This window comes from Hippocampus comes, unplaced genomic scaffold, assembly GCF_001891065.2.
Source record: "Hippocampus comes isolate QL1 unplaced genomic scaffold, H_comes_QL1_v1.1 scaffold145, whole genome shotgun sequence".
Classification (NCBI taxonomy): Eukaryota; Metazoa; Chordata; class Actinopteri; order Syngnathiformes; family Syngnathidae; genus Hippocampus; species Hippocampus comes.
In genome coordinates this window covers 200,689-219,815 of record NW_017805994.1, presented here as the reverse complement: position 1 = coordinate 219,815, position 19,127 = coordinate 200,689, and the positions used below count along the sequence as shown (strand labels likewise).

At 52.8% G+C, this 19,127-nt stretch overlaps 2 protein-coding genes across 5 annotated transcripts in view; one reads left to right on the top strand and one right to left on the bottom strand.

The window, feature by feature from the left end:
- Positions 1-2,883, top strand: part of LOC109529157 (kinesin-like protein KIF2A) — a 24,267-nt gene extending 21,384 nt beyond the window's left edge. The window contains exons 17-22 of one of the 4 annotated variants that reach the window (XM_019892373.1): positions 1,235-1,312; positions 1,687-1,831; positions 1,914-2,015; positions 2,160-2,295; positions 2,365-2,450; positions 2,521-2,883. In XM_019892373.1, coding sequence (XP_019747932.1) covers positions 1,235-1,312; positions 1,687-1,831; positions 1,914-2,015; positions 2,160-2,295; positions 2,365-2,450 — 547 coding nt within the window. In that variant the 3' untranslated portion in view covers positions 2,521-2,883. Of the gene's footprint in view, positions 1-1,234; positions 1,313-1,686; positions 1,832-1,913; positions 2,016-2,159; positions 2,296-2,364; positions 2,473-2,514 lie in introns of all 4 variants that reach the window. The other 3 variants (XM_019892374.1, XM_019892371.1, XM_019892375.1) reach the window with 3 other exon arrangements.
- Positions 2,884-5,916: 3,033 nt separating this feature from the next.
- LOC109529138 (membrane-associated phosphatidylinositol transfer protein 2-like) overlaps positions 5,917-19,127 on the bottom strand; it is a 15,282-nt gene continuing 2,071 nt past the window's right edge. Inside the window, exons 2-25 of the mRNA XM_019892344.1 lie at positions 15,828-15,969; positions 14,705-14,919; positions 14,480-14,601; positions 14,185-14,418; positions 13,511-13,834; positions 12,731-12,826; positions 12,413-12,600; positions 12,204-12,288; positions 11,761-11,914; positions 11,395-11,584; positions 10,705-10,824; positions 10,414-10,625; positions 10,167-10,342; positions 9,844-10,014; positions 9,657-9,773; positions 9,405-9,551; positions 8,673-8,821; positions 8,384-8,500; positions 8,150-8,266; positions 7,924-8,072; positions 7,700-7,849; positions 7,053-7,236; positions 6,857-6,985; positions 5,917-6,695 (exon numbers count right to left, since the gene is read on the bottom strand). Of these exons, the coding sequence (XP_019747903.1) occupies positions 6,324-6,695; positions 6,857-6,985; positions 7,053-7,236; positions 7,700-7,849; positions 7,924-8,072; positions 8,150-8,266; positions 8,384-8,500; positions 8,673-8,821; positions 9,405-9,551; positions 9,657-9,773; positions 9,844-10,014; positions 10,167-10,342; positions 10,414-10,625; positions 10,705-10,824; positions 11,395-11,584; positions 11,761-11,914; positions 12,204-12,288; positions 12,413-12,600; positions 12,731-12,826; positions 13,511-13,834; positions 14,185-14,418; positions 14,480-14,601; positions 14,705-14,919; positions 15,828-15,905 (3,996 nt within the window). The 5' untranslated portion in view covers positions 15,906-15,969 and the 3' untranslated portion in view covers positions 5,917-6,323. The remainder of the gene's footprint in view (positions 6,696-6,856; positions 6,986-7,052; positions 7,237-7,699; positions 7,850-7,923; positions 8,073-8,149; positions 8,267-8,383; positions 8,501-8,672; positions 8,822-9,404; positions 9,552-9,656; positions 9,774-9,843; positions 10,015-10,166; positions 10,343-10,413; positions 10,626-10,704; positions 10,825-11,394; positions 11,585-11,760; positions 11,915-12,203; positions 12,289-12,412; positions 12,601-12,730; positions 12,827-13,510; positions 13,835-14,184; positions 14,419-14,479; positions 14,602-14,704; positions 14,920-15,827; positions 15,970-19,127) is intronic.

Here is a 19,127-nt window from a genome sequence, read left to right as displayed (position 1 = left end):
GGCACGAAAAAAACGACATAGTATAGTCAGGCGTTTTTAGCCGAAAAAAACGACCATGTATCGTAAGGCGTTTTTAGCCGAAAAAAACGACGTTACTATGTATGGTTGTCCTTTTTGCCTGTAAAAAACGCCTTAAAACGGCTTTCAATACATGGTCAAAAAAAAAATGACCATGTATAGTCAGGAGTTTTTTCACGAAAAAAACGACCATGTATAGGAAGGCGTTTTTAGCCCCAAAAAAACCACCATGTATCGTAAGGCGTTTTTAGCCGAAAAAAATGACGTTACTATGTATGGTCGTCCTTTTTGCCTGTAAAAAACGCCTTAAAACGGCTTTCAATACATGGTCGGTTTTTACGGCTCAAAACACCTTTCTATACATGGTCGTTTTTTTCGTGAAAAAAACGCCTTACTATACATGGTGGTTTTTTTGGGGCTAAAAACGCCTTCCTATACATGGTCGTTTTTTTCGTGAAAAAACTCCTGACTATACATGGTCATTTTTTTTTTCGGGAAAAAAACGCCTTCTTACTATACATGGTCGTTTTCTTCAGCAAAAAATGCCTGACTATGCATGGTTGTTTTTTGGCGCAAAAAATGCCTGACTATACATGGTCGTTTTTTTCGTGAAAAAAACGCCTTATGATACATGGTTGTTTTTTTTCGGCTAAAAACGCCTCACTATACATGGTCGGTTTTTTGTTTGGCTAAAAACGTCTTACTATACAAGGTCGTTTTTTTTCAGCTTAAAACGCCTAACTATACATGGTCGTTTTTTTCGCCTAAAAACGAATTCCTATACATGGTCTTTTTTTTGGGCTAAAAACGCTTTACTATGTATGGTCGTCCTTTTTGGCTGTAAAAAACGCCTTACTATCCATCAGGGGTGTGAAATGCGAAAAGATTCACGTCCGCGGTTGCAGGTAACGCTATTTTTAGGCCGCGTTAAGTTCTTGTCGGCTTTACCAAGTTGCAGTCAAAACATGTTCTGCGCTCAGTTGGCGTAAAACTGGGCGTGTCCAGCTCTATTGAGCCGCGTTGTAGGAGACACGGTCGCCGCGCAAAGCTATTCAAGCCAAGTTGAGCACAACCGCTAACCCCCAATGATTTTTGATGTGAAAATAGAGGTTTTGTGAAAATCCTATTTTTCACAACAGAATCCGCCTAAGTTTCACAGCCCTGTCGGCCTGATGCTTTCATGTCTGCCACGTGTGTGCGTCCGCTGTGCTTCCAGAGTGAAGGAGTTCGGGATCAGCCCCTCAGATATTCCCTTTTCGCAGAGCGCTCGCTCGGACCTTTCTCCGACTTACGAGTATGACGTCACTTGCAGCCGTCTTGTGCTCATTGCTCAACATGGCTTCCTCTCGCTGTGTCCTGTGCCACCTCATGCCACCTCCTGTCCTGCTCCATCTCACTGCCGCCGCCACACGTGACTCGCTGCTTCCTACTCGTCTCATCTCGCTGCTTTCTGTCCCGTCTCAGTACTGCTTCCCATCTCATCAGCTCTCACTGCTCCCGGTTCCCGTCCTGTCCTGTCCCATCACACGGCTGCATGCTGTCCTGAGAGATCACACTGATCTCATCACTTCTAGCCTTCTGGTTCCTTCACGTCCTGCCCAATTGCATTCCACACCCGCTCTTCTTGTCTATTAATTAAATATCCATTCCTGCATGCGGTGCGGTCAGGGTGAAGGAGCTGTCGGTGGAGCCAGGGGCCATCACGGACCCTCTTGCGGGCGGACACGTCAACCAGCTCGACGTCCTGGAGGCCCAGTGGGGCGTGGGCAGCTCCCCGCAAAGAGATGACCTCAAGTTGCTCTGCGAACAGAACGTGAGCGTAGCGTCGCAGAAGGCGGGCTGGGGGCGGGGTTGTGCGGGGCTCCCCGTTTCACCGCAAGCGTGTTCATCTGCAGGAGGAGGAGGTCTCCCCACAGCTCTTCACCTTCCACGAGGCGGTGTCGCAGCTAGTGGAGATGGAGGAGCAGGTTCTTGAGGATCACAGGGCCGTCTTCCAGGTAAGGGCTCACATAACAGCTCGCTCCCGCTCTCTCTATATATACATATACACACACACACACACACACACACACACACACACACACACACACACATACACACACACACACACACAATAGTAAGACACTATGTTGCGATTCCAGGAGTCCATCCGCTGCCTGGAGGACGAGAAGGTGCTGCTGGAGATGACGGAGGAGGTGGACTATGACGTAGAGTCGTACGCCACCCAGCTGGAACAAATCCTGGAGCAGAAGATCGACATCCTCACCGAGCTGAGAGGTAAAAAGCAGTCTGAGAGACGCGTCTCCATCTTGACGACCTCTCAGGCTCTTCTTCTTCTTCTTTCAGATAAAGTCAAGTCCTTCCGCTGTGCACTGCAGGAAGAGGAACAAGCTAGCCAACAAATCACCCCCAAGAGGCCTCGTGCACTTTAGACACACACACACACACACACGCGCACACACACACACACACACACACACACACACACACACACACACACACACACACAAATCCAACAGGGAGGCAGCAGCTCGTCCCAAGTGTGTGTCGTCTCTGCTGTACACGCTTGATTATTGTCATCGTTATCCCTCCGCAGACCGTTCTTCATATTGCAGTCATCTACTCGTTGACACATTTTGGGATGTTTTTTGTTTCTCCTTCGCCAACGAAGTTTGGAACGTCAGCGACGATGTGACCTTTGAGGTTTACTAGTAATGGTTTTACACTGTATATGTGCTCAGAATATTCAAGCACTTTGGTTTGCTTTTACCGCCAGGAAATGCAAAACCGCTGGACACAATTTTATTTGGAGAGGGGAAAAAAATCCGCAATCAAGGCCTGAAATGACGGGGAGTTTTGAATTGTGAAAAATGTGACAAAATAAAGACGCAAAGCAAAATAATCTAAATGACATGAAATTTTAATTTGTGGGGGGGAAATTGATTTAGCAAAATAAAGGTTTTAACCTTGATAAAATGAATTTTAAAAAATCCAAATTAACCTTAAAAATGATGCAAAACTTTGCTTGGAAAGTAATTTTCCCCCCAAAAATTCTCAATCATCCTTTATTGCTGTCAGTTTGAAAAAAATCCTAACTAAAATGCTAAATCGTGTATTGGAATGCAAAAAATGTAATTGAAGAACATTGAAAATGTTAATTTCCCAAAGTAAAGCGCTGAACTTTACATTAAAGTCAAATGGCCTTCGTTATGAAAAACAAAATCTAAATTACACAAAAATGTATTTGAAAATCTCAACCTCAAACTTCTGTCAAGATTAGGTAAAATCTTGATGTGATTTTCCAAAGTAAAAGCCTTTATTATCCTTAAAAATTACAGAAGTATTTTATTTTGGGGGGGGGTTCCAATCAAGTAATTAATTATACATAAAAATGACATGAACATTTGATTTCAAAATAAGAGCTGTCATCATCGATATAAAAATAACAAAGGTTTGATTTGGAAAAAAAGAAAAGATTTTCAAAAAAAGGCCTACCTTCAAGATTCCAATGAAAATGTAGAACATGATTTCTGTAGTAGATCAAACATATCACGAACCCAAAAAGACAAAAAGCCGCTGTGTTGACATCGATACTGTCCTTCATCGATATGAGCTCAAAGCTTGCATTGCATCAAATGGCCTGATGGGGTCGCCGTAATCCAATTTTCACACGACGAATTTCATATCCTGTAGTAACAATACTGATAATAAAAAAAAAAAAAGCTTCTTCCTGTGGTTGAAGTTGCGATTTCATTATTCTGTACTTTTTAGGTGCCTCTTGTCTGATTGTGGCTAACTTACAGCATAGTAGCAATTGTTGAATCTGCGTTCTGGTGCCTTGAAGGCGCTTCGTTGTTTGTTTGGTTTGAATGATATATATACAACATACTTTAAAAACAACTATAACAAAATTAATTCTTAAATAAAATGCTAATGACTAGTTTTATTATTTTGAAAAACTACTTCACATAGGTCACACACACATTTTATTTTTCGACAAATGACCTGGCCCATCTGTAGGAGTTAAAAATCAAAATGTGGCCATCGAGCTCAAAGGTTTTCCCACCCCTGATTTATTCGCGTGTCTCCAACGACTTTGACAACGGGATGCTACATATTTCAAATATATATATATATATCCCCCCCACCCCCCACCACCTTAAATGCATGGACGGCGTCGTGGAATGGTAATTTTTCTCATCGGTTAACAAATCTGGAGCAGGTAAATCAGTCGTACATCATCATGCATCTTTGCAGTATGTACACCCCGTGACACATTCAAGTTCTTTTGCCCACCACGACGCCACCTTTCGTTTGCAGCATAAATAATTTCTTCCAAGTGGAGTAACACTGTACAATAGTGCCCCCTCCTTCTAAAATAATACATATGTACTGTCCACTATTTGGCACATTGACGGAATCATCTTCATCCCCTGAAATGATTGAAATTGATACATAAATAAGACATGCACTACAGAGTTAAAGTAATTTTTCTCGAGTGAGGTTACGCAGTTGATTAACTACAGTGTGAAAGTATCATTTGGCTTTTGCGCTGGAGTGTTAGCGATAGCGTCCTTTTTTTTCCCCTTGTAAGGCCTTTTAATAAAGTAGATTTCGTTACAAGCTAGCACCGGGTCCACCTGGAATACCAAGTTCCTCGTTGCAACCGAGCCGAGGCATAACATGGCCACGGGAGCGCAAACTCAATTTGACATACAAACCCGAGAAAACGGCATTCGTTCGCTTGCGGAAAAGAAGCCGCGTGGCTGGACGATGCTGCGAACCAAAACGGCAGAACCAAGCCAAATACGTAAACGCAGCGTGAAACCGTGCAAAGTTAGGAGTGCTGACTAAATCCAACATACAAAACTGAGAAATCCAGCCTTCTTGTGCCATTTACACGAGCTGTTGCTTCTATGCTTGTGCAAAAACAAAAAAAAGGTAAAAATAAGTATTGGTATAAGTTCCAAGCTGGGTGCCAAGACAGCCTGTCTGAATGCTTCTGCTCACTAAAACAGTCAGTTTGCCTTGACTTGATTCATCAACAAACGCAAAGGCAGTATTCTTAAACACACATAAATGCTTGCGTCCGTCATTCTTAATCACACCATCCACAGTCAGGGTTTTGTGGCATCCAATTCACACATATCTTGAACAATGCCCATCGCACTCCGAATCAAGCAAGGCAAACTGTGGAGTCTTTCAAAGTTTAAAAAAAAAATCTCACCTTTCGTGGAGACAATAGTGTTGCAGTGGGGATACTTGGAAAGCTAATGCCATCGTAGCACCACATATTTGTTCCACTCAGTCTGCCTGGATGCTGGATTCTTTCACCATCCTAATTTTTGTTGGCTTTGAACCCGACCACGCAACCGGTAAAGCTCCTTTATGGCAAAAACATTCAGTACGCTGCCCCCTGTTGGCGAGAAGTGTAAAAAAAAAAAAAAAGATCACGGTGCCAGCTTGTCACGAAAATCCACGTGGAGAGATTGGAAAATGACACTCGTTAAACATTCAAGCGGTAAATATCTTGGAAAAGGAGCAAAAAAGTAGAAACTCCCAGCAGCAGCGGTACCGTACATAGGAGGAACACAGTGCCACCAGCAGGTCGATGAGAGGTATTGCAAAGCTAAGCACTAAAGGGATTGGTGCGGTGAACGTGACCTGTTGAAAACGGCCTTGTTGGCCACATGGACGGAAACCGGAGGGCTCGTAGAAATCAACGAACATACGGCGTGTTACACTGGTGGCAGTGGTGTGTGTCATAGGACGGCGGCAACACGTCTGGAAAGCGGTTTGAGCATTTATTTCAGAGTCTCATGGGTTTTTTTTTGGGTGACCTCTCGTGCTCCTTTTGGGCTACTCGTACTAAGCGATGAAACCAATCCAATCGCGCAATTTTCAGCTCCTCGGCATTGGCTTTTTTTCACAATTTGTGAAAGTTTAAATGCCACAAAGGGACAAAATAGAGCAGAGGAACAATGGAGCTCCAATTGAATGTCAAAGAAATGAATAAATGCTCAAAGCGCTTTCCAAAAGAAACGAAGAGCGCGTTGCCGCGGCGACGTGCGTCAAACAAATGAACCTGAGCTGTTACGTTGAGTGGGAGGTCTGCCTTTGTGCAGTAGAAAATGTGTAGATTCGGTACGGATGTGTCGTGAATGAGGTTAGCTTAAGGCTCGTTACATCAATGGATTGAAAGCTCCCTTGTCGTCTCCTCTATAAAAGTGTTAGTGGAAAAGAGTCACGCTACACAGTCGCCTCGAGTCCGCTCCCTGTCGGGGATCACGGGGGCTCCATCCAGCTCATTTGGGGCCGCACGAGCCGGCGCTTCCCTCCTTGGCGCTTCCACTGCGTGCCCAGCATCCGGCCGCCACGCTCATGCTGCGCTGCGCCGCGCCCGCCGCCGCCGTCACGTTGCGCTCCGTCTCGCACTGGCTCTGCGTTCGCTCCGTCCGGCCCGGGGGCTTGGGCGAGCCGGACGGCGGCCCGCCGGGCTGCTTCGAGGAAATAGTGCGGAAGATGTGGTTGCGCTTGCGCAGGAAGTCTCCCGAGGCGGCGCCCAGGCCAAAGCTGCCTTTTCGCAGGACCATGCGGGCGCTGGCCGGCTTGGCGGGACGGGAACGCTGGTTGTACTCCAGCTGGGACAGGTGCGAGGCGTAGCCGTCTGGAATGAACTGCCACAGATGCGCATTGCGGTCACAAAGGATCAACCCTCTTCCCGCCAGTGTTTCCAGACCCCCCAAGGAAAGCGGGACCGAGGCGGTCCCAACTCCTTATTTGTTTGTGCCAAAGACAAGCGGATAAATGCTTTGCTTTTTTTCCGTCCTCGTCATACCTGACACTGGTGCTGCATCTTCTTTGTGGGTCTTCCCACAATGTAGATGTGCGACGGCGGTAGGCCGACGTTGGCGTACACCGAAATGTCCTTGCTGGAGCCGTAGGCGGCGAAGATCCGCATTTGGGCCTGAGCACATTAAGAGAAAGAGAGAGTGAGGGCTGAACCTCCCCGGGGATGCGATTTCGTGGCCCACCTCGCCGACGAGGCACTTGAGGAAGTTGGCCTTGTGGCGCAGCGGGTCGTGAACCAGGCCGTCGCAGAAAGAGACCACGCCGTGCGGGAAGTTGTGCTGCGACAGCCACGCCACCACGCGCTGCTTCTGCATGTCGGGACGCCCCGTCACGTACACGATCAGGTAGCCCAGGTCCTGCCAGTACCTGAGACACATGCGCGCACGTCGGCAACACACATATATTTCCCAAAAGGTTTATTTAGCTTTTGATTGCCTCGCGAAACAAACAAAAAAAAAAATCTCAATTATTCCAGCAGAATCTGTTGTTGAAGAGGATAAATCGAGTGGATGTCGTAAAAAGTCAAGCGAAAATCACAAGATGAAGGGATACAATGGGAAGCAAATCTCCCATCATCTGCTTTTTGGCCATGTCAGAATTTGGAAAGGGACACTTTTATATTGAATGGACAAGACCCTAGGATGGAGCCTAGTGGCACTCCCAAATGCATCGCAGTGTCAGTAGGATTCAACCAAAATGACCCTAAAAATAAGTAAATAAAGGGAAATAATGCTCAGCAAGGTGTGTCGTGAATTTCCCCTGGCGGGAGCATAATCGTCACGCAACTAAAATGAAGATGAAATGAAAAAGGACAACAGTTGTTTGTTACCTGACCACGTCCACGGCACCCGCTCGCACCTTGGGGTCACTGCCCATGATGGACACGCTGGCGGCGAAGGAGCCGTCGATGCTGAACACCACAAACTCGGTCCCGCGCGGCACCACGGTGAGGTAGCTGTCGGCAAACGTGTGGTCGCCCCTTGTGGCGGGAAAAATGTCAAGGCGGCGGCCTCGACGCGAGCCATTCCCCACGCGGCCCGCCGTTCCGCATACCTGACCACCATCTTGGCGGGATACACCCCGATGCCCAGCCGCTTGTTGTCGGGGAGCGCGTACGAGACACGGCCGCCGCCGTTGGTGAGCTGCGTGTCGAAGTAGACCCAGTCGCCCGACGGAGGCTGCGTCATGATGTGAATGTCGATCTGCGGCAACACAAAAGCGCGGCGCCATCCAGCTCACGTCGGCCGCTCGCTCGGGAATCTTTGCCTCGGACGCTGACCTTCTCTCCCGTAAGCGTCACCATGTCCAGCGGCCCGTACATGAAGCGACCGGTCAGCGTCTGGGCGCCGTCCTCGGTGAACACGGCGTCACTCGCGCGGTGGTTGGCCGTCACGTTCTGACGAGGGGGGCGGGACAAAAAAAAACGCCGATGGATAGGCTGTCCACAGGTCGGCAGTTTAAAGGTGTGAACACAACGTGGCTCTTTTGACCACCAGACAAAGAAAGCACTGACCCGAATTTTCACATGAGTGCGTTTGCGCAACCACTTCTCCCTGGGCTTGGACGGCGTGAACTCCGACACCTCCTTCCCATTCAACTCCAGAATTCCGGAGTTCTCGTGCCTCATCACCTGTGGAAGCAAATTTTGGAAGCGTCTTTTATGGAGGCAAAATGTTGTTCATCCGTTTGGAGTGAGGGGACGGAAAACGGGGCTTCTCAAATTTTGGACCCGCAACAGGAAGCGATCGCGCGTATTCCGAAATGGCACAGGAAACGAAAAGCGAAGCGAAGACTCGGCCGACCTGTCGGAGGAGGAAGGACACCACGTCCGTGGACTCCCAGTAGGAGGCGTGGAAGAGATGCGGCAGGGCCACGGTGGGGAACGCCGTCAAGGCGTCGGGGCAGTAGAGGGCGTAGTCCATCCGCTTGCTGCCCCACCAGCGGGACGCAACTGCACAATCGCAACGAGATGGCCTTGAAAACATGCCGGCGCACATTTGAGGCCGGTTCCATACGCGACTTTGTTCGCATCAGCGGATTGTGAGGAGGTCGCGGCGGCAAAGGGGCCTTTGGGGTCCTCCCTCGTAAGACCGAGAGAGGCCCGCTGGAGATAGAAAGCCAACTAGAGGTTGGAGCCGCGGGCGGTGGCAAAGTCCGGCACCAAAGGACGGCGGCGGGAAGCTGCCCTACGGAGGGAGACTAGCCTATGGAGGAAGCGGCCAGAAGGGCGGCGAGGAGGGAGCTCGTGTCCTCACACTCGACATCCCGGGGTACCTTGCTCCAAGTTCTTCGGCGCCCCGGGCGAGCCGAGGTCCGCCGGGTCAGCGGTGCCGTCCGAGCCGCCGTCCGACTCGGCGGCTCTCGTGGACGCCTGCCGGCTTTTCCTGCACGAGCGCAACGACGGCGTCCGGGAGGCGAGTTTACGGTAGGTAAGCTGGGACAGCAGACTGGGCCGTTTTCTCACCCGGCCGGCTGAGGGGACGTTTAGGCGTGACACAAGCGAAAGGGCGTGCGGCGGCGAGAGGCCCACTTACTGTTGGCGACGTTGGAGGCGGCGTAGGAGTCGGCCAGGCCCGACACCTGGCTCGCCAGGCTGGCCTCGCTCGCTCGGCGGTGGCAGCGGATGTGAGGGAGCCCGGGGGACGCGGACGGGGCCGGGCACGCGGGAGCGTTGCCGTCCGCTGCGGTGGAAACAAAGCAGGCTGAAGCGCCGGGGGCGGGCTTTTCCGACGCCAAGTGAGAAAAATCGCATCAAACAAAAATGGCGGGCACTCGCGGCTACTCACCGGAGGAGGGCCAGTTGAGGACGGGCACGGGGATGCAGGTCTCGTTCACGCCCGTCTCCTGACCGCGATGAAGCGCCGGCTCCATCAGGAGCTGAGGGTTGCTCTGCACCGTCTCCGCTGCGGGCGCAAAGCGGCCGTTCAAAAGGGAACTCGGGGGGCAACAAACGCGGTCAAATCGCGTGCCCACCCAGGAGAGCCGAGTGTCCGTCCCCCAGAGGAAATCGCTGATATCGGGGGACGCAGAAGGGGGGGAGCAGGTGGAAGCGTTTGTCCAGCAGAGGCTCCAGGCGGGAGGCCGACGGGTCTGCCGGGTGGAACAGGTTGTACACCTGCCGGCAGGCCGGACGCAGAGCCGTCACTGAGGGCGAAACAGAGGGAGGGGGGGGAGGGCGCGGGAGATTGCCGTCACGCGCGGGGCGCGGCCAGGACTTGCCCGTTGGCCCAGATAGCGCCGCCCGCCGCCTTGACCTGAGTTGAACGCGCGGCCGTGAAACGTGACCGCGTCCTCACCGTCCAACGAGGGCACCACCGTCTTCCGCAGGGCGAGCACCAGGCCCAGAGGAGATCCGAAGAGGAAGAAGTCCGTCACCTCAAAGTCGAACTTGCCCAGGGATCCTCCCTCCAGCATGGTGCTGCCGCTGGAGCGGCGAGAGCAGGACTCGGCGTGGATCACGCTGGAGTGCAGGCTGCTCCCAGAAACAACGGCACCGATCAACACCGAGGAAACGGGCGCCGGGCGCGGCCGCCTCCGCCTGACCTGGACAGGAAGGCCTGATGATGCTTGATGGTGTCGAGCTCGTAGGTGGAGGAGTCGCTGCGTTTGCGCGGCAGCTGCTTCTTGAGTTCGTCGGGCCCCGAGCATCGAGGGATGTCGATGTTACTCCGGCTCAGGTGTCGACTGGCCTCCAGGGACGGCGACGACGGCGAGGCGCTGTTGATGACGATGCCGGGGGAAAGCAGCTCCGTGTCCTGCGCCGGTCGGATGCGCGCCATTAGCGTCGGCGCGTCGCTACGTGTCACCGGCGGCGGCGGCGACGACGGACGTTACCTGCACGCTGATGGCGCTGCCCCGCCTGCTGCAGTTTGGACTTTCCAGCACCAGGACAGAACTACTGCACAGCGCATCGAAGCCGAGGATGCTTCCCACGCAGTCGCCGATCACACACACCTGCAAAAAGACGGGGGAGGGCGACACGCTCGCAGTTAAAAAAAAATAATCAAAAACAAAACAAAACACTTTTTTTCCGAAGAAATATGCAACTTTGCTTTCTCAGGAAAAACAAATCACTGAACAAAATGTTAAAAAAAAAAAAAAAAACACATGCAACAATAGGATGGTTACCATCCGATTGGTTTCAGAATTTGAACTTAAAGGTAAGTAAAAAGAGGTTTCCCAACCCCCCCCACTAAAAAAAATAAATAAATAAACAATTTTTTTTTCCTTCACATTTTTTCTTTTTTTTCACTTTTGGGCTTATTTGTCGTGCTTATTTTTTTGCCATTTTTAAAAAAATCATACTTAATCCATACTTAAAAAACACTTCACCATTTTGTTCTCTGCAAAAAATTCCAATGAAAAATATTGTGACTACTTTTGGTCTGGGAAAAAAAAAACACTCACATTTTTCACCTTGAAAAAAATCCTGACTCTTTTTTTTTTGTGACGTTAAGGAGCCACTTGATCACACACACACAGGCAGACAAGTGGAAGAGAGCTAGCGTGCCGAGCGGCGCGGACCTGTCCGTTGAAGGACGCTCCTTCCAGCGACCTGATGAAGTCGGCGTAGACCTGATTGGCTCTGAGGATGACGGCGGCCACGGCATCCTGGTACTGCGGCGCCGACGTGGCGAGGAGAGGCAGCGCGGCCAGCGGGATGTGATCCTGACTGCTGGACAGGCAGCCCTCGTCGTAGCTGTACGGGCTCAGGCTGCGGAGGGAGCACACGCCGCAAATTCAAATCCAACCCCGTCACAATTGCAACTTCGTGTCGTGCGGCGTTGGTCAGGAAGAAAAAAAAAACAAACAACGGGCGGAGGGGAAACACATGACTTTTCATTTCCTCCGCCGCCTCCAAGTTTGACGCGCAGAAAAAGAAAAACTCACTTGGACACCAGCGAGAAGGCTTCCACGCAGACGGCGGGACACGGCACGGTGCGGATGGCGACCCGGCCCAGCGCCGTCGGGTAGTGAACCCTCATCACCGTCTCAAAGGCGCCGCTCAGCGTGTTGACGTCACCTTGCTTGCTGTTCTGCTCGCCTGCGCGCCGACACGTCTCCGTTGAGGGCAAGCGCTAAAAGCTAACACTTTGTGGGGAACGTTGCCGTTACGGGCTGACAACGCCTGCAGCGGCGGGGAATTGAACGCAAACGGCGGGGCGACACCGACAAACAAGATGACGATAGGCTCAGGCGTCTGTGCTTTATCCTCTGCGAAGAACTGCTAATATTAAGATATGTGTGTCTTATACTGCCCCCCGGTGGCTGAGGCGCACACACACTAAAAGGAGCGGCGCGATGTCCATTGACTCATGATCCGATTGTCCTACCTGAGCCCGTGTCCAGAATATTTCCTCCGTGCAGGACGAGAATCAGGACGTGGATTTTGGACGGCTGAAGACACCGCTGAGGCGCCTGCGGGAGGAGGCGCCAACAAATATGGTCACATTACGGAGCGTTTCATGAGGTGAGAAGAGCGTAGAAAGCACCCACCTCGTGCGTCACGGCGTCAAATTGGCCCGCCGATTCGGGATATGGCGACTCTGTGACACAAAGGCTGCGCGTCACCGGCGATGGAGACCCGCCACGCCGCGGGTGAGGCCAAGGTGGCCGCCGCCTCACCTTGAACCTCGTCCACTTCCATGCTGTCCATTTTGTCCATCAGGTCGTTGGAGTTCCACTTGGTGATCTCCTTGGGGAAGGCCTCCTCGCCGTCAGAGAAGCTGTCTGAAGGACACGTCCACCGCAGTGGCCTAAGTCACTTTGTCCACGTTCATCTTTGGGTGCGTGTACGCGCTACAATTTGCTGTGTGCTACAAGCGTGTGACAGGTGTCAGTGTGTCACCGGAGGCTTTACCGTGCGCGTCAAAGAATTCGTCATCCGTGCTATCGTCGGATTCCCGCGCGATGCTCTGCATCCTCCACTCGCTCAGGCTGTGGTGAGAAGGACTCCCTGCGGGGAGACGCCAAACCGGCTCGGCGTTACGCGTCCGCACGACGCTGACGTCGACATGTTCAACTTATGCATTCAAGGGAGCAAAATGATGACATCACAGAGGACCGGACTTGTCGCGATGATGTCACATGCCGTCCCCCTGACTGATGGCCCAGACCGACAATTTGTTCTACGTCTTCGTCTGGAAAGCAGGCGGCGGGCGCACAACCTTTCGCAGCCATCCACAGCGTCATTTTGAATCCTTCGCAAATCTTTTGTCTGCTCCGGGGCAAGCGATTCTCACCGATATTATCTGTCAAGTAAGCCGTCGCTAATGTTATCTCGCTAGCCAAATGCCACCGTGACCTTACGAGTGTGAGGCCGACTTCTTATCTGCGTCTCCAGCGAGCTTGAGGAAATTTCCGCTCAACTGGGCCAAATCGCCAAATGAGCTTTGTCGTGGGCGCAACAAATTCAGGCCCAGCGAGCCTGCCGCCCAAACAGGAAGTCCACAACATATGCTAGCCGATCAAACTTTGTCTGCGTCGCTTCAACCTCGGCGCGAAGAAGAAGAGCGCCCAACTTGACACTTTCCCTTTGCATTTGCATTTTCACCATGCGCCAGAAAAACGTCCGCATGCGGTGAACCCGTCAGCCCTCGAAGCATTTTTTTCCAGAACGGCGCAGGACGGACAAACGTACCGCCTCTCTTGGATGACCTGTTGGAGGATCTGGACGACGTGGACCACTGCTTGGTGAGCTCGCCCCGGGTGTCCGGCACTCCGGCCGGTTTGTCTTCGCCGGCCTCGGCCTCGGCGGCGGCCCCCGGCTCCCGGTCCTGAGGGGCCGGGCGGCCGTTGGTCTCGGGGCCGCCCTCCTCGCCGAGGCTGTACTGGGCCATCTTCTTGGCCAGGGCCAGCTGCGTCTCCAGCTCCAGCTGCCGGATGTCCTCCATGGTGAGGCCGTACCACTCGTCCTGCCAGCACCACGCCTGGCGGTGGGCTCGCACCATCACTTTACGCAGACCTGCGAGGGCGCCGGCGACAACTCCAATTACCTTCGTCCCGTCTCCCTCGGCAAGGCTCCCGCGTGGGCCGCGGCGCTTTGGCAAATGAATTCGAGCGTTTTTGCGGGACGGGTCATTCGCGGCGCTCGTCGAAGGTCGAGAATTACGAGGAGCTCCGAGCCCAACTGCACTTAGGCCGACGGGACAGAAGGGGAGACTCGCAGAAGCTGAGTCGGCAGCATGAATTCACGAGCAAGCGAGTGCGGTTCGGTGCCAGAAATGGAGCAGCTGCCGCTTCATGAGCTGGCGGGTGATCTCCTCTTTGTGGAGCGGACCGCTTTGGTGTCAGAAGTGGGACGGCCGCACTTACCCACGTCGTGGATGAAGCGCTCGATCTTGGACTGCATGCCCCAGTAGCGGAACTCCACTTTGCACAGCTTGTAGGCGCACATGACCGAGCGGTCGCCCGGACTTCGGTTGATCTCCTGGATCCAGTCTTCGGAGAGCGGGCCTCGCCCGGTCTTGAGCGAGCGGTACAGTCGGGGGTCTTCTTCTGCCAGGTACTCGTGGGGAGCGATGTAGTCCTTGACGATGTCGATGGGGTCTGCGGGGGAACCGGCGGCCGTCGACTTTATGGGGGAGGTACAGCAGTGGGCGCAACTTACCCACTGTCCTTTGTCTCTTCTCAGCCAAAGACAGACCGAAGACGTCCGATTGGTCGCCGGTGTCGGGCATGTAGTACGTCTCGATGTCAATGGAGAACTTCTCCACGAAGGGACACGTGTACCTGCGGTATAACGAGAGCCGCCGGGTTCGGGCATTTTCAGCACGGCGTCATCGGAAACGTCAACGTCGCGGAAGCGGGCGAGGCCGAGGACGCGCCGCCTCACCTGGTGCGCGTGTAAGGGTAGGCGTTCCAGGACTCCTCCTCCACGCGCAGGGCGGCCTGAGGCAGGATGGAGCAAAACCAGGACGGGATGTGCTTGCCGATGTGGTACACCTTGCGGGTGTACTGGCCCGAGCCTCCGGGCCCGTCCCGGTACGGTTTGTTCTCCAGGATCTCCACGCCGCTGCCCTCGCCGCAGCTCTCCTCGCGGCTCTTTTTCTGACAGGCCGCATCACCGTCAGCACAGATACACAAATACGTCGAGATCAAGATAGGTTGGAAATTGTTGCCCCGCTGATCGTTTTCTTTGTGGCCAGTAGTTTATTTTGGACTTTTAGAAGACACATTTTTGGGGGGGGGGGGGTTGATGATGCCGTGGCGTCTGGGTACCAGCCAGAATGTACCCCAGCCGGCATCCTCAAGTTGTTGACGACACCGGACAGGAAGCAGAATGGTCTCCCCCTCCCCCGCCCGAAGGCGGGCAGCAGGTGGCGGCTGCGTTCCGATCCGCTAAAGCCTGAGCTTGTTTTTTTTTTTTTTAAAGCCAAGTCTGAGATGACAGCGGACTGGCCGGCCCGTTGTCATGGCAACCTGGACTCGGCTGATGAATGATGGTGCGCTGATGTCATCCGTGGGGCGTGGTGCTTATTTAATTCCGCACCGAGGCACTAATTACTCACGCATGGACTCCCGGAAACACGTTGCCTGCACTGAACTTCCATCAAAACATCGGAAGCTTCCACATGACGACGAGATGGTGCACGAGAGTCAACGCGAGGCACATTTGACGCAATGTCACGTATGCACGGCACCGCGCGTGGGGTGGACGCGACATCCAAGCCGATGGAAACAGTGGCGGACGGGACATGATATTAAGGCGCTGCATCGGGGGGTTGGACGCTTTGGAGCCTCGCTAGACAAAAGTACATTTTGCGTCGGTGGATTGCATCTTTCAAGGCCCACCCAACTTGGCAAATGAGGGAGCGGACGGACGCTCAAAAAACAGCTGCTTTCTCACGTTTTGAATGTTTTAGTAATCAACAATAGAACATGGCCTTTTGATTTTGTCCCGCGTGGACGTGCAAAGACATGACACCAACGCGTTCTTGGGCAAGCGGCGGACCGACCTGTATCATGTAGAGCTGAGCGATGCGGTACTCGTCCACGCTCATGGGCATGGGGATGCGGTACTCCTTGATCAGCATGGCGGCGGCACCCGGACCACGGTCAGCGCGTCAGGAAAAACGGGAGCCGAGTCATCGCAGGCGCCTGCGAAGAGGAAAGGGCGCTCAGTCCTCGCCGCCCGTACTTTGCGCGCGCGTCCTCCTGCCGATCTATTACAAGGTAATCCTCCGAGCCCAAATCCCCCGGCAACCTAAATCCTCAAGCGGCTCGGTCCCGCGCTCGGCCCCCGCCGACGTCCGGTCGAGAGCGACGACCTGAGCCGCGCTTCCCGGAGACACGGCGGAGCAAACCGCTCGACGCCGTCACGTCGCGCCGGCCGATCGACACGGTGGGGTGGGGGGGCGTGGGTTTACATATGAGCAAGCGTGATCACTTTGTGGGGGAACTCTCCGGACAAACACGCGTCCAAGTTCAAACGCACGACAATGACACGCGCACACAAGGCGGAAGGAAACATGGCAGGAAAAGGATGGATGAAATCAAGCGACTTTTGCGTGCACCCCGGTCGTGCGTTTTCAGTGCCATCAAATTAAATCCCAAAGTGCTTTTTGAAAATCCCAGGGGTCGCATTCATTGAAATGTCGCTCATGATTCCTCCTCAAGGCCTTTTTCTGTTTGACTTTTGGGACGAGCCCAAAGGGAAGGCGCCCTCCCTCAGGGGAGCCGCCACCTTTCTTTTCCCACGGATGGAGAGAAGTGTGGGAAATCCAAAGAGGGAGGCCGGCCTCCGCACAGAAGGCAAAATGAGCGGCTGGGGCCAAACAAGCGTGTCATAGTTTGCCGTTTTTTCCATTCCAGTTTGTTTCAATTGGTTTTCAGAGCGGGTTGCACGCTTCCATTGGCAGTGCATGGGCGCAACGGTGTTCACACCCACAACGGTGCAAAACGCCCTTTTTGAAATGCGCTTGCTTGCGCGGTTCTGCAAATCGACCAACAGCCAGTCTAACCGGCCCCCCCCATGCAGATTTGCCACGGTCACGAATATCGAGCCGGTAATGTTCCAAGGAAAAGTCAGTCGCAACTGCATGAGGGGAAAAAACAATTCAGACTCAAGTCACAGTGTCATGAATTCATGAATTGACGCGCGCGTGCGCACACACACGCACAAATCCACATCAACCTGCGCAAACTCACCCATAATGCGCACCAACAACAAAGCGTTGCGCATTCGCGTACCTGAGCACGAGTCTGCCGCGGCAATCCCGAGACGGCGGGCCTGCAAACTTGCCGGCCTCGATGGCGGGCGCAACCCGCCCCGCTCTTCCTCCTTCTTCTCTTCCTCCTCGTCCTTTTTCCCGCTAGCGTAATACAGAGAAGCTGGCGTGTCTCTTCCTCGGCCTCCCCGCCCCGCCCCTCCCTCACTAAAGCTCTGTTGCCGTGGAAACGCACGAGGCCTTAGCCTGATTTGTGGACTTTGTTGTGATGCGGTGAGCCGGGGCCGCGGCCGCCTCCTCCTATCCTGTGTCAATAATCTGATATTGGCTACTGAATCGAGTCAATGTGGAGCTCAAAAGGTTTTCAAAGGCGCTGCGACTCCGTGTCCCCTATCGTTTCTATCGATCGCCACCTACTTTAGGATGCTTGTTATTGAAGCTAGATAATACACTGTCCGCAGCTTGAAAATAGGAATTTTTCTCTCTTTTCCTCCATGGCCTTCCTGTTTGGGGTACGGCGCGGACGCTCAGAACGCGCACACATGACGGGAACGTGAAGTTGACGACTCCCACAAAGCCCGACTCTTTGCAAATATCTCCTACGTGGTGGGCACGCGTCTTGCCGGCGCATTTTGTCATGCTTGAAGCCATAGCACAACAAAGTCCTTAAAATAAAGCGGGACAATTTAACGTTCATTTTAGGACGCTAAAGTTGCAATGAAGTGCTTTTTTTTTTTTGGCTATTAATTCGTCACGTGAGAATAAAGTGCCAGTTTGCTGTCGCAAGCCACATCATGAAGATGTTGGCATGACACAACAGGAAGGTGTCACACGCGCACAACATCAATGCAACAGCAGGAGAGCGCTGTGCATGACAATGAGCTTGATGCGCGCACGTGCACGTGTGTGTGTGTGTGTGTGTGTGTGTGTGTGTGTGTGTGTGTGTGTGTGTGTGTGTGTGTGTGTGAGACCCCTTCCTGTTGCATGATGCCAACGTCTTGATGTTACTCGTGACATCCAATCGGCACTCGGCGCGCATCTCAAGCTTGTCGCACGGGCGCCACGAGCACGGCCAGAGCCACACGCTAACACGCTAACACAATCAAGCTGTCCACACGTCAACACGCGGCCCTGCGGAGTCTTCATTTGTTCATGGTGGCACGCGCACGCACGCGCTCCTTCTCAAAGACGGATGCCCTCCAAAGCAAATATCCACAATTTCTTTTTTCTTTACTTTGGAAGTGGGGAGCAGGAGAGTTCTGTGTGTCAGCGACACTTTTATTCTAATTTTTTTGTGTCCCTCTCCGGTAATTGGAAAATGGCGCCGATGTTGCAAGCCTAACTCGAAATGTCCCGGCCCGCGCGTCATATCTCATCTGCGTCCGTCTCCTGAGAAGTCGACGTGCAGTCGTGTCGCGCGACACGGCCCCAACCTTTTGTAGGTGACAATGGGCCGAGCCGCAAGCCTGTCCTCGCAACAACCAGACAGCGCCGACCTGAGCGGGGCGGCCGTCCCGCCCCCAGAGGTCCAAACGTTCTCGCCGACATTTGACAAGAGAAGGGATGCCAACGCGCCGAAAGGCCAACGACAACTCCCTTAGGTGACGACAGAGGGCTATTTTTAGCTCGGGGGTGGGGGTGATTTGCCATCATCTCCAAGTTTGAGAATTCAAATGCCACTGAAAAAATAAATAATAACAATCATCTAGAAATACTGCCAAATGATTTTTTTTTTTAAAGAGGAACAAAATCCCATCATAAAATGGTAAAATTGCGGCGACAAAACATATCAGATAACAGTGAAACATGGTAAGATGGGGTCCCCCTCGACCCCCATCATCATCATTACTGTACTGCTATTGACATGCATGCGCCGCTCGCACCCAGGAGAAAAGGGACGTGTGCACTTGTGTGTGTCTGTGTTTTTCTATGTGGGGGAGTGGATGTGTGTGGGCGCTTTTGCGTATGTGTAAGATGGGGGATAAAAACAAAATAAGAATAATAAAGGTCACGTGTGTGTGTGTGTGTGTGTGTGTATTTGCAGTGTTCATTGACATGCTGTGTTTACCCAACTAAAAATAGCGTCCA